A 12,652-nucleotide genomic window follows, 5' to 3' on the forward strand; every position below is an offset into this window, starting at 1 on the left:
TTTTCTTTCACAAACTCCTTAAATTTGAATACATACACACAGAGAGACCTGCCCAGCAGAAAGGGAAAGCTAATCTGTGCAAGAGAAAGAGCTTTCTTAGGGGCTGGTTCCAGACTGTGGAACAAGCTCGCACAGAATCTAAGAGCCACCTGAAACCTTGCCACATTCCATACCAAGTGTGAGATGCACTTTTTCGATGTTGCTTTCAATAATACAAGGACATAGCACAGTTGCTATAAAATAAGTGAATATATCATATTTTTAAAAAAAACTAAATTAAAAATAAAATAAAAATAGAATAAAACAATCCTCCCATAATTATCGCTCTGGAGAGAGAAAAAGGAACGGAGAGAGACCCATGTGTAACAAATGCCAGTCATGTTGCTAACTGCATTTCTGTAACGTGTTCAGACATTACAGTGGGGCAAGTGGTGTAAACACACAGAACATTTTCTTTTTGGACTTTACAGCCTTATTAAACATTCTGTAAGTCTTACTGTAAACTTGGCTTCTTGTGTATTCTCTGTCAAGTAGAATGAAACATTGAACAGGTCATAATCTGAGAACTGAATGAAAATGCCTTTTTTTAAAAGAGATGGAGATATAAAATAAATGTCAGCCAACCACCAAAACTAATCCCAAATAAATGTAATAATTTAACTTCAGTTCAGTTGAAAATGCCATTTTGCCAATGTAAAGTCCTTGATGTAATCTAATTCAATAAAACAAGAATATTTCTGATTTACAAGAACGCAGATCCTATATTCTTTGATCATAATCATCTCATTCACTAGCATGGCAAAACAGTGATAAAATATAATGCAACTTACGCAAATTATTTGCAGGTGGCCTTGTCTCCATGTTTTCATAATGTTGCACATGAACTACAATGTTTAGATCCCTTTCCATGTGATCTGTTGTGCAAGGACCCTGAGGTCGCATAACATCAGCAAGAGCCCTGAACAATAAAAATTAAATTAAATTAGAATAAATCTGTTGCAAAATCTATAATGCAGTTGCAATATACTCTAGTCCTTTTAGTTTTCTATATTATACATTACAACGTACATACTTCAGTCACAGTTTAATAGTTGACCAAATCCTGCTTCCATTGACATCAACTAGAGTTTTGCCACTGATTTCAGTAGGAGCAGGACTGACACCTACGTGTATGCCATATATGTAGCTGATACATTACTGTGTCATAGAAAATAATTGTCCCCCTACAAAAGCCGTGGACTTAGACAAAGGAATGAAATAGCATGTGCTATTAATGTCTTCAGAGTTCAGTGCAAGTCTTTTTTATTCGTTCTATACCTCACTGTTCATTATATGCCTCCTTTTGTCACCAGATTTGTACCATTTAAGCCATTTTTTAAGGGAATGGATGTTTTTACTAGGCACTATGCTCAATTTAGTTTAATTTTGTGTAAAATTATATACAGTATTCTAGATACTGCATCTGGTTTTAAAATTAATAAATAAATAATTCACTAATGAAAGTCGAGCCAAATTCAGTATAGCTTTTCCACTGAACCACTGTGACAGCAGCTATTTTCCTGGTTGCTATGTGCTATATTTTGAAATATCAAATAATAACTCCATGTAAGTGTGTGGGTTACAGATAGACAGAGAAATGTTGAGTTGGATCTTGCTTTCAAAATGCAGATACAATACTTCGGTCTACATAACATACACAGTATGTTCCCTCATTTGTGGATATTTTTACTGAGGCAACATTTCAATATGAAGCAGTATTTATACAGCAAGAGTAGCAGAGTTGGCCTACATAGCTGAGAAAAAAGGCCACTAGCAGAGATCTCACAGAGGTATGTACAGTATGATCCTGAAAGGAAAGGTTTATATTAGAAACTACAGTTTGAAAACAAGTTATGGACTATGGGAGAACACTTGTATCCAATGCAGAATTTATTTATACAGAACAAATTGTCTATTCCAGCATTATAAATTAACGCAAGAGGCACCTGGACACATTTTTGGAAAAGGAAGAAGTGCAAATGACACGTCTCACCTTCATTCTGGAGTTAAAATGGTGTAATCTCATAATGCATAGATTAGTATTTCCTAAGTCTGGGAGACCAGGTTTTTAGAGACAGTCTTTTCATTGCCTTTGATGTTACTGTAAATATTGTTCATTACAGACTCTAAATAACATCCCACATGCTACCAGATTAACTATTCCCTGTGTTTGAAAATACCAACAAAGTCTTCACCATTCTAGGCTGGGATTTTCAAATTTGATTCAGGGAGTTAGGTGTCCAACTCCTATTGAATTAAACTGCTTTTAAAATCCAAGCCTTAGATAACCGGGCACATGTAGATTGTCTAATACTAAATCAAAAATATCTGCCTGTTCACTAATTGCTGAATAATCAACCAGGCATTAAGAATACCAAAGGCCAGGACAAAAGAAAGAAAATTACTGTTCAAATTGAAGAAACCTCTTTATCTGCAGGGTGTCTTTTTTTTGTTTTGTTTTTTAACAAAACATTACGTCCGTTTATATTGTAATATACAAATAAAGAGCCTGATCTTTCAAGGATCTGAACATCTCATGCAAGATACTTATTGGTCATTTACATCAATGTGAATTTAGAATGCTCAGCACCTCATAGAATCCAAGAAAAAAGGGATGTGTATTGGAGATCAAATATATATTATATATAATTGTCTTAATTAATATTACAGATTAAGAGCCACGTTGTATCCTTTTGAGGATTTTCTCATGTAATTTAAAATGTTAATGGATATTTGTGTACCACAAGGACAACATAAAATACTTGGCATAGGGTGCGTGCTTTTCTGTAACTCTGTGTAGACACACCAGGCTGTTGGATAAGGCTTCTCCCTCCATGCATTTGGCTAATTTGAGTAAGTATGACCGTGTCTTTACTCTTTACCCATATATAATTTTTCACTTGCTGACTTTGCTTCTGTATTGTACTTCCATTGTGCTTTAAAATATAGAATGGTACCATCTTATAAATATCTGAAGAAGGTGTCAGTCCAGGTCTCACTGGGAAATGAAATAAATAAGGGAGTTATATTGTCACTATACATATGCCTCACATTTAATGAAATGAAGAAAATGAATACTACAGGATGAGATGATAATCTTCAGATCAGATAGAGATGTTGTTGGTCCTCTATAATGGTAATGATGGAAATCATACATACATGGAGCAATGTCTTCGACCTATCAGCTTCAGCCCAAAGCTATCCAAGGAGTATCAAAGGATATCTCTTATGGTAATATTTTACTCTTTGGATTTGTAATGCTGTTTTAAGAAGTTATAAGCATATCTAGCCAGACAATTCCCTTATGGCTACAAGCTTGAAGAGGCTCATACAGATGTGATTTCATGAAAGGCTAGTTGTCATTTTTTTCCTTCCAAAAGTGAGTCAAAACCAATCCGGGAAATAATTTCACACAAAGGATTTCAGCATTTTGGCAATCCAGACTATTTTTGGCCCCAAGCACACTCCTTTTTGAAGTTCAGCACATTCTGGAGGGTGGGAGAATTCAGGTTGTTCATAAGATATTCAGGAGGCTGCTTTCAGGTGGTTCATAAGATATTCAGGAGGCTGCTTTCAAACTATCACTAACATATAAGTTATAACAAAACCAGGAGCTATAACAATGCAGATCTGATTGCAGACTTTGGCCTTTGAACCCTTTATTGCCCTTGATTTATGTGCACATCTCCCATTTGAACTGGGGCATTATATGATGCTGCATTTTTATTTACAGACTGTGGGGGAGAGGTAAAGACTACTGGAAACTCTGCAAGTATCACTTTGTGGAGTTCCTTTCCTGTTTACCCCTCAAGGGTGATATTTCTCTGCTTGAACTGTCAGTAAAAAGGATGCAGCTTTGCAGCCTAGAAATCCTGTTGAGCCTAGTGCTCTGATGAACACAAACTGCATCCTGATAGCTCCTAGGGCACCACCTTTGGGAGACAGATCACTCTCCACTGCTACCCAGCTTCCCCATCTCCCTCAGAAGGGCTGCTACCGTAAGTCTTTCCCAACACCACCACCACCACATCTACCGCCACCTTACTCCCTCTCATAGGAGATAGAAGATTCAGAGGGAGGAATTAATGCTCTTCTTGAACACTAGTTCCTTTTCTTGGACCATACTTCCCCTTCTTTACCTATGGATAAAGGAAACCTTTAATTCTCTTAACTTTGAACAAATTTACCTAAAGAAGACAAAGAGGTAGCATTAGGTATCAGGAATACACAATACTTTAGCATCTTATAGGAAGCATCCTTCTTCCTCCCTCCCCACATCTTCTTCCACCTTTGCCCAACACCATAATCTAAAAAGAGTAAAATATTAAAATGTAACAAGGGTCACACTTGGCCTTGTTTATCTAAACTACAGGAACTACTTAGCATCCCCAAGAAGGTATGAATTACTCTGATGCTTTTTACTGAATAAACCTGCTTACTTTGTCAATGTTTTTTCTACATTTTAACTGACAATTTATAAAATTTCAAAATGGCCATTTTATGTCAAAACAAACGTCTTCACAGAACAGCAAGCAGAGTGCAATGTATGGTAAAAGAAACCATATCTGATAATTCTGTGCATTTTTTCTTCAAAATCTAATGGCCAAATTGTGACATCCTCATTCTCATAAGTACCTTACTTTATTAGCAGATCCATGGACTGTCTGCATAAAAAAGGACTATTCAAGATGAGTAAGAGTGGCACAGTCTAGCCCTAAATTAGACATTCTAATTCCCAATGCTTATATAAAAATTAACTTTAAAAGTAGCTTTCCATCAGTGTAATTTGATTAAAAATAAAGGTTTGCATATTTTGGTCATTAATAATAAAAAAGGCATTTAAATAGCACACCAGTATATTGTGTATTGTATTTCTGATAAGTAATGCCACTCTTTCTGTAGGTGGATTTGTTTGTAAAGTTAAAAGGATTCAAGTATTTCAGATATCCATTAGCTAGATAAGAGAGCTAAAGGGATAGTGTCCCTCCTTCTTAGCCATATTCTCAGTTTGGCCTGTGAGATGAGACACTGTCAAATGAGGGAATAAAAGGCAAATCAGCTTCTGTGTGCTTCTCACTACCAGCTAAAATGGATTAACACGTACCTCTCCATGAAAAATAGTGGGATAAAATCTTTAACCAGGATTTCTCCATGAAAAATAGTGGGATAAAATCTTTAACCAGGATTTCTCCATGAAAAATAGTGGGATAAAATCTTTAACCAGGATTTCTAACATCAAGTCCAACATTTCAACATGGCATAGTTAACTCACTCATGACCAGGGCTTTATAAAAAATTGTTTAATGAAATTGAATGTAGGAAGAGCATAGGAAGCCATATTCATTTTTTTGTAGATCTCATGGTGATTGGTCCCATGTAAGAAGATAGATATGTAAATAGGATATATAGTGTCTTATTTACTGGTACTATGAAATGCTTTTTAGCAAGTACTTATGTTTACATCGTAAAACTTTGTGCAGACCTCTGCACCACCCTCTTTCTTCCCCAGAACATCCTAGCAATTTGAAGCGAGCCAGGATATGGTGCTTTGGTTAAACAAGTTGAGGACAAAGAGATTAAAATTAATGGCAAAGGAAACGGGGGTTCTAGATTCCTTAGGCAGCCTCTAAAAATCTCAGGTACTGTGGGGAAAATGAAATCAGGCATCCAAATTCCCTAGATGGTTTTAAAAATCCCACCCTGTACATTTGTGATGAGAACTTTTGAAAGAGTTGTAGCAATTTTCCAACAGCTGTAGAATATCCATTGTGTGTACTGAGTGGGCGTCTGTTTTCCCATTATCATACTGACTCTTGTAGGTTCATACAACCTCTGAAATAATCATACCTTGAGAAATCTATGAATAAAAAGTACATGAGTTTGAACAATATTAACTAATCAGGGCAACAACTGTCCTTTCTGACCCTCACTTCAGCAATCTAATCTATATAGATACAGGTCTGAAGGGGCTTAGAATGATATTCCATCCCCGATAATTCTGTATCCATGGGTTTAGGGATAGGCTATCATTTCAGAACCCTTAACACCTGTATCTAATATCTTAACACCTTACCTTACCTTAACACCTGTATCTGATAGACAGAGAGCAAATAGATATATCCTTTTAGAGGTTTTTTTAAACCAAATATTTCTATTGCTGGAAATGTGACTGATCTAGCAAGAGCTGAACAGAGATGGATACACCGTTTTCATCTTTTCTCTCCCCCACCCCTTTTTTTGGCAAGTGAAGTGCCTAAACTCACCTGCTGTTTTACCTGCATGTAGACATTACAGAAATGGAATGAGGCAGAGGGAAATAAATCTATTCTAGTGAAGCTTCAGCTAACAGATCCAGTGGAGGAGATACAATTTTTTCAGGATCCATGTATTCTTTTTATCAATTTAATGGGTGAGGATTCTTAAAATGTCTTACTATTTATACCCTGCTTAAGACATTCTCTCCAGAATTAACACCGACACATAGTGTTGAGTTGACTAAAAATTCTATAGTCTGCTTTGTTCCTCGGTAGTAAAAATGAATCCATATCAGCCAGTTTATAAATAGCAAATAATTGCTAGTGAACTGGTGATGCATTCGCAGCACTATTTTTGGTGGCTCCTCTGTTCATTTCAGGGGAAGCTGTTAATCACAAAGCAATACAGAAACTTGGACAAGAAATAAGGCTCCAGGTGTTGAGTAGATCTCTTGAACTATCTTTCCAAGGGTGACTCCTGAGCCAACCTTTAAAGCTCTGATTGTGAATTACTCCATTTCTATCGACCACCAGTCAGGGAGATAGAAAACCTTCTGCCACGCTGCATGTCCGGTAGAAGGCGTTCTTGCAATTGTATTTCATTTCCAAAGTTGACCGAGATGCTGGAATCAATTTAAACTCTTTAATGGATCTATTTGCCTTTTTTTTAAAAAATCTGCAAATGTCTTTCCCCATCTGTTTTACTTTTCTGTGCCTGGATTAGCATAATGAATAAGACAGATTGAAAACTTGACAAATATGTTATCCTTTGATTCTGAAGTGCTGTGACAATTTGGGTGCTCAAGTATGATGTTAAAGCAACTGGGCTCTGTCCTGAGCTGCTCACCTGCCTACCCACCACCAGGCAGCCAGTCCCTGGAGCAGGCAAGTACACAGCATGCCTCACTCTAGGGAGGGGAGGTTCTCTTTGATGTAACCCAGCCATTGCATTTACACAGAGTGTAACACACACACACCAAAGACTTTTACACTCCATATTTGCTTACATTTTGTCTCTGTAGCAACTGGAAAAAAATGCTTGAGATGCAGGCAGCTGGGTTACATTAAAACATTTTGACTTGGGAATTCTACAATAGGTCCCTTTTGGTCTCTCCCTCTGTATCCCCCAACCTCATCTGTGTGACAAAGAGCTCACCCACTTGAAGAGAATGGGGGAGGGAAAGTCCTGTCAACACCATTTTGCAGTGGGAGAGGGAGGGAGGGATAACATTGTTTACATCCTTCTGTTGTTGAGAAGTAAAAACCTTTTCAGGGGCTTGAAACAGTTGGCAGGGGGACCCAGCAGCCCCTCTTGAGGCTGATTTAAATGCCGCATTTGGTTTGGGCTTTTCTGTTATTAGACAATAGTTCCAAGAACAATACTGGCGAGAGGGGGTAAACATTGCAGATTAAAAATGGGTTAGTATCTGGGCAGTCTCAGTGATGCCGTCTGATGCTCCTCGGCGCCTGCAGTTTGAGTCAGAAGCCGGGTCTGGGGCAGCCCTGCAGCTCTGCTCTCCAAAGTTGGTCTGCCAGTGCCTAGCCTGGCCGTGCAGACCGGCTCAGTCTGGCGAGCATTGTGTGTGCAGCAGGAACAACACATGGGCTCTTGTATAGTCTCTGGGGAGGGGGAGGGGTCGCCGCTGGCTGGCGCTGAGCCTTACCTGGACATGTGCTCCCGCTGCGGTCGGTGCGCCTTCTCCAGCCCCAGTTTGGTGAAGATGCCCACCAGCACCATGACAGCCACGACCCCGCAGATGATGTAGACGATGAGGTTGGTTTTATCCCTGGTGGGGTCGTGAAGGGGGTCGTCGATGCGGGCAGGAGGCTTCCCGGTGTTCATCCACACCGGCGTCTCGTAGTTCGTGCAGGTGTTTTGATCCAGCCTGGTCTTCTTGAACTTGCAGCAGAACCTGAAGCCACAAGTGCCGCAGCAGAAGACGAACTCGCCCGAGCTGCAGTTGAACGGGGGGTCCCACTGGCCCATCACGTCGAAGTAGCCCCGGCAAAAGTCCGGGGTCGGGGGGGCCTCCGAGGCGTCGCCGTGCTCCCCAAAGCTGGAGTGGTTCCCCCCAGAGAGCACCACGATGCTGCCCAGGTGCTGGCCGGCTTTCTCCTGCGCCCGGCACACCAGCGTGAGCAGGTCCGCCACCAAGCACCCGAGGGCCAGCCGGATGAAGCCCTTCATCCTGCCTCCCAGCCCCGGCGCCGCGATGCCGCCGCTGTCACCGCCGCGGCTCAAGCTGCTGGCTGCTGCGCTGCGCCAGGAGCCGAACATACAGGGGCTCGGGCGGGGGCCACGCGCTTGCTCAGCCCGCTCCGGCGCGCTCCGGTACTGGCAGGGGCAGGGGAAGGAGCGGGGCGCCGAGCCTCCCCTGCCGGGCGGGCCCCAGCCCCGGCAGCTCCCGGCGCGGAGAGCGAAGTGAGCGGCACTTGTGGAACAGAGAGTGGAGTGTGCAGGAGACTGGGAGCGAGGAGGAGGAGTGGAGCGGGGTGGAGGGGGCAGGGGGAGTGAGTGAGGGGCAGAGATGAGAGGAGGGCCGGGGGGAAGGAGCGGTGGGGCTGCGGAGAGCGGGTGGAAGGGCTGGGAGGCGGGAGGGGACGACAGGGGTGAGGCGCGGGCTCTGCAGAGCAGGGGAGCAGGGGGAGCCGGGAGAAGCTGCTCGCGCTGCCTTGTGAAATCTGCAGGCACCAGGGAAACCCACCTTCCCGCGCCCCGTTAGAAAGCCTGGCGCGTCCTACGAGAAAACTCTCTCGCTCGGAAGAGGAGCCCATGAAACCCCACCTGAGACGAGGGACTGGTGCATCCCGCCAGCGTCCACAGGAGAGCGAGGAGGGGCGCGCGGGCTCCCTGCAGCATCCAGCTGACGGGCAAGCGCTGTCACAAGGGGAAAATCCGATTTGGTGGACAGTGGGGGTCTGAGCGAGGGAGATGCGGATTTGGAAAGCTAAATCCGTCTACTGAGGAGCCTGCAGGAGGCTGTTTGCACTAGCCCGGGCGATGCCTCCTAGCCTGACAGTACCAGCAAGCTGTACCCTTCAGCTGTAGCTGGCCATTGCTCCCAGTCATTCGGTTATATAATATAACATGGGCCTCTGCCAGGAGGGTGTTTCACACACGATCCAAGGTGTAATGGCAGCTCCTCCCTCTCCCTTCCCAAGCCTTGACCTGTACAATCCGGCCTCTTTCTCCCAGGCCCATTGAGGAGCTGGTCGGCTGCTGGGGAGAGAGCTCTCCAGTGGGAATTAAAGGGACAATCAGACACATGGTTCAACCCTTCTGGAAGTAAAAGATAAAAGGGACTGAGAAATGCTAGAGGCAGATATCTGGGAAGAGGTCAAAAGCCTGGCTGAGGGGATGTCCCCAATGATTTCTTCAGGAGAGGAGAAGCAGGAAAGCCCAGAGAGTCACATGGAAGAGGAACAAGGACCTTTGCTCTAGTCTGCATTTACTTTGCTTTTATTCCCCAAGTTTGGATTTTGATCTCCCCTCCCCTCTGATGTGGGGCTAGATTTGAACAAATAAGGGGCTTATATGGTACTAGGAGGGTGGTAGAAAGGGAGAGAGGCTGCCACTTTCCCTATACTTGAAGAGAACAGTTTACTATGTAAAACCCTTCTTACATCCTAATCCTTTTATCAGTCTCTTAAGATTCACTTACCTATATAACTAATGCAATATAGTCCAGAAAAATTCTGAACATGTATGTATGAGGCTATGGATATTAGATGGCAGGCAGTGTAAACATAGTGCGCTAGTTCTAGCATATGCTATGGAATGATCCTACATTCTTGTATTTCATACCTGAACTACCCTGTATCATTTATTTAGGAAATCATTTTATCAACCAGTAAGGCTAGCTCCAGAGGACATCCTTACACTGCAGGCTGTCAGTGAGAGGCAGAAATAAAATAACTTCCCTCCGAATGTGCGTTTGACTCTAGGAAAGACTTCTCAATGATTCACTCCATCCTGGTTACTCAACTCTCTCATCTCCACTGCTTGGTTGGCAATCATCTGCACAAATAGTGAGAACATTTTCCTGAATGCTGTGCTGCCACCAAATGCTAGGAAAATCCAATTGAAGTGTGGCTTAGTAGACTGTGGGCTGTGTTTTGAAGCAGCTTCCCATCTCCTCTTGGGCGATATCTCTGATGGCCTCACCAGGGCCTCTCTGCAGTTCTCTCTAAGAAAGAGCGGTTTGTTGCTGGGGTTCTGAAGCCAAGTGTGCACAGTGGCATATCACAATTCAGTGGTGGTTCTTCCCCACCTTTGCAAGAAGCTGGGATGCTGATGCACTTCAATAGCTTCAGCCAACTTCCTAGGGGAATTGTTAAGAATCAGTAAATAAGCAGAAAGGTGAATCAGAGGACAAAGCAGACGTTTGGAATCAGAGAGGGCTGTAGTTAGCTAATTGTGATCCTTTGCCTTCTCTTAAAAATAGACTCTAAGTACAGTGAGTCTACTGAGCATTTTGACAGGAAGCCTGGCATCCTTGGCCAGTGGGTAGGAAATAAAGCCATGAGATTCCACAGCAGAGGAAAACAATCAGTTCCATTCACATCCAGCCTTCTTTGGTGTTAATATTTAATTCATCGAATCTCCATCTTCATCTCCATCTCTCTTCAAATCTCATCAGAAATCATCTCTTTCCAGTCCTTTCTTGCCTATATTTCTCTCTGATACTATTTATTATTTAACTCTGTAAAGCATTTTGTGCTATAGTTTGTACTGAGGATGCTGCACATAATGAAGCTGTGCCATATTTTATAATCACATACAGAAATGTAGGTCCCAGTCCTGCCAAGCACTTGAGAAGGTGGTATCACTTTGCAAACCTGAGTGGTCCCATTTATTTCACTTGTTAGGCAGGTGCTTAAGTGCTTTGCAGGATTGCGGCCATACATATGTAGATATAATAACATTATAAATTAAACGCAAGCTTGGGCTGTTAACACTAATTTAGTTGAACCAGAGTTAACAATGGAAAGATTTTTTAAAATTTTTCTGAAGGATTAAGGCCAGATTCTAATCTCAGTTGCACTGGGAATTCCACTGGCTTCACTGAAATGAGATCAGACTTAGTCCCTAAGTGATTTGCCTTGGGGACTAGAATTCAGAAGTGGAAACACAAGGCATAATTCAAAGTTCATTGAAAACAACAGAAACATTCACACTGATATCAGTGAATATTGGACCAGGCCTATAACTCATTCATTTGAAATCCCTACTCCAATTACACTCTCTGCCTTATTGGATTTTTTATTTGTATTGCCATAGCACCTAGGACTCCTAGTCATGGACCAGGACCCCATACTACTAGGCCCTCAACAATTTATTTTTAAATCACTACAATCACAGCATATAGTTGTTAAAAAGAACTGTAAATCATCAAAATGTGAAATCATTAAGTATAATAAATGTTACCAAAGAAACAAGAAATTGCTGTCGTTTATCTTTATTCCAGAACCAGATGTCTCATTGAGACATAATATTAATATTAATAATATTGATATAGTTTCCACCACATTTCCTGATAAATATTATAACTTGTTTCCAAAACAATTGAAAATTTGCAGCCTTTCAACAATAATTATTTTCTCAACTAACACCTATGGGGTTCACCCTGCTGCTCTTACTCAGGCAAATAGTCTTTAGCCATGTGAGTGATCAACATTGCAGGATTAGGCTTTATACAGCGTCAGATCGTACTCTGACTCTTTTCCTCCAGTACTCCTATTGACTTCACTGAGATATTCACACTGGATCAATGACAGGATGTAGCCCAAATTTAAGTTAGAATAATAGGCTTTTTGCTGGGAAGTCCTGTAGCAGTAAAAAGACAGCTCTTAGAGTTATCTAAACAACTCAACCATCATTAGTAGCAGTAGCATTTCAATAGCACCTAGCTCCAATCAGAGCCCCATTGTGCTAGACCCTATACAAACAAATAATAAATGGTGTAGATGTTAAAACTGTGACAGCAATCTATACAAGTGTTATAAAAGTAGAGTGCTGTTCTTTCTAGATAGGTATCAGCAAACATGGTTTCCACCAAGTTACCACCAGACACTATAGTAACGGCCACTCCATATATTTATCTAATAAAAATATTACTATAATTGTTCCCGATGGGCATCCTTATCAGTGCCAGCAGTCAAACTAAGTATTGTATGGGCCTGGAAACAGGATGACTCTCTCAACATTAAACGTAGTCTGTCTGTGTCAAGGTTGAGCTAGCTTGGTGAGGCATTGGAGAAGTTTGCCAAACCACAGCCAATGCTGTGTTTGTTTTATGTCTAAACAGAATTTGGTCTCTAAATGCATCAGGCCAGCAGCATTCACTAAACACACAAAA

General features: G+C 41.7%; 1 protein-coding gene across 1 annotated transcript in view; it reads right to left on the reverse strand.

Moving 5' to 3' along the window:
• The window catches only part of SHISA9 (shisa family member 9), a 247,412-nt gene extending 238,732 nt beyond the window's left edge, over positions 1-8,680 (reverse strand). Inside the window, exons 1-2 of the mRNA XM_067551353.1 lie at positions 7,958-8,680; positions 831-958 (exon numbers count right to left, since the gene is read on the reverse strand). Coding sequence (XP_067407454.1) covers positions 831-958; positions 7,958-8,571 — 742 coding nt within the window. The 5' untranslated portion in view covers positions 8,572-8,680. The remainder of the gene's footprint in view (positions 1-830; positions 959-7,957) is intronic.
• Positions 8,681-12,652: the final 3,972 nt, after the last annotated feature.

This window comes from Emydura macquarii, unplaced genomic scaffold (assembly GCF_026122565.2).
Source record: "Emydura macquarii macquarii isolate MOO-44397 ecotype Brisbane River unplaced genomic scaffold, CSIRO-AGI_Emac_v2 contig_1348, whole genome shotgun sequence".
NCBI classification, from domain to species: Eukaryota; Metazoa; Chordata; order Testudines; family Chelidae; genus Emydura; species Emydura macquarii.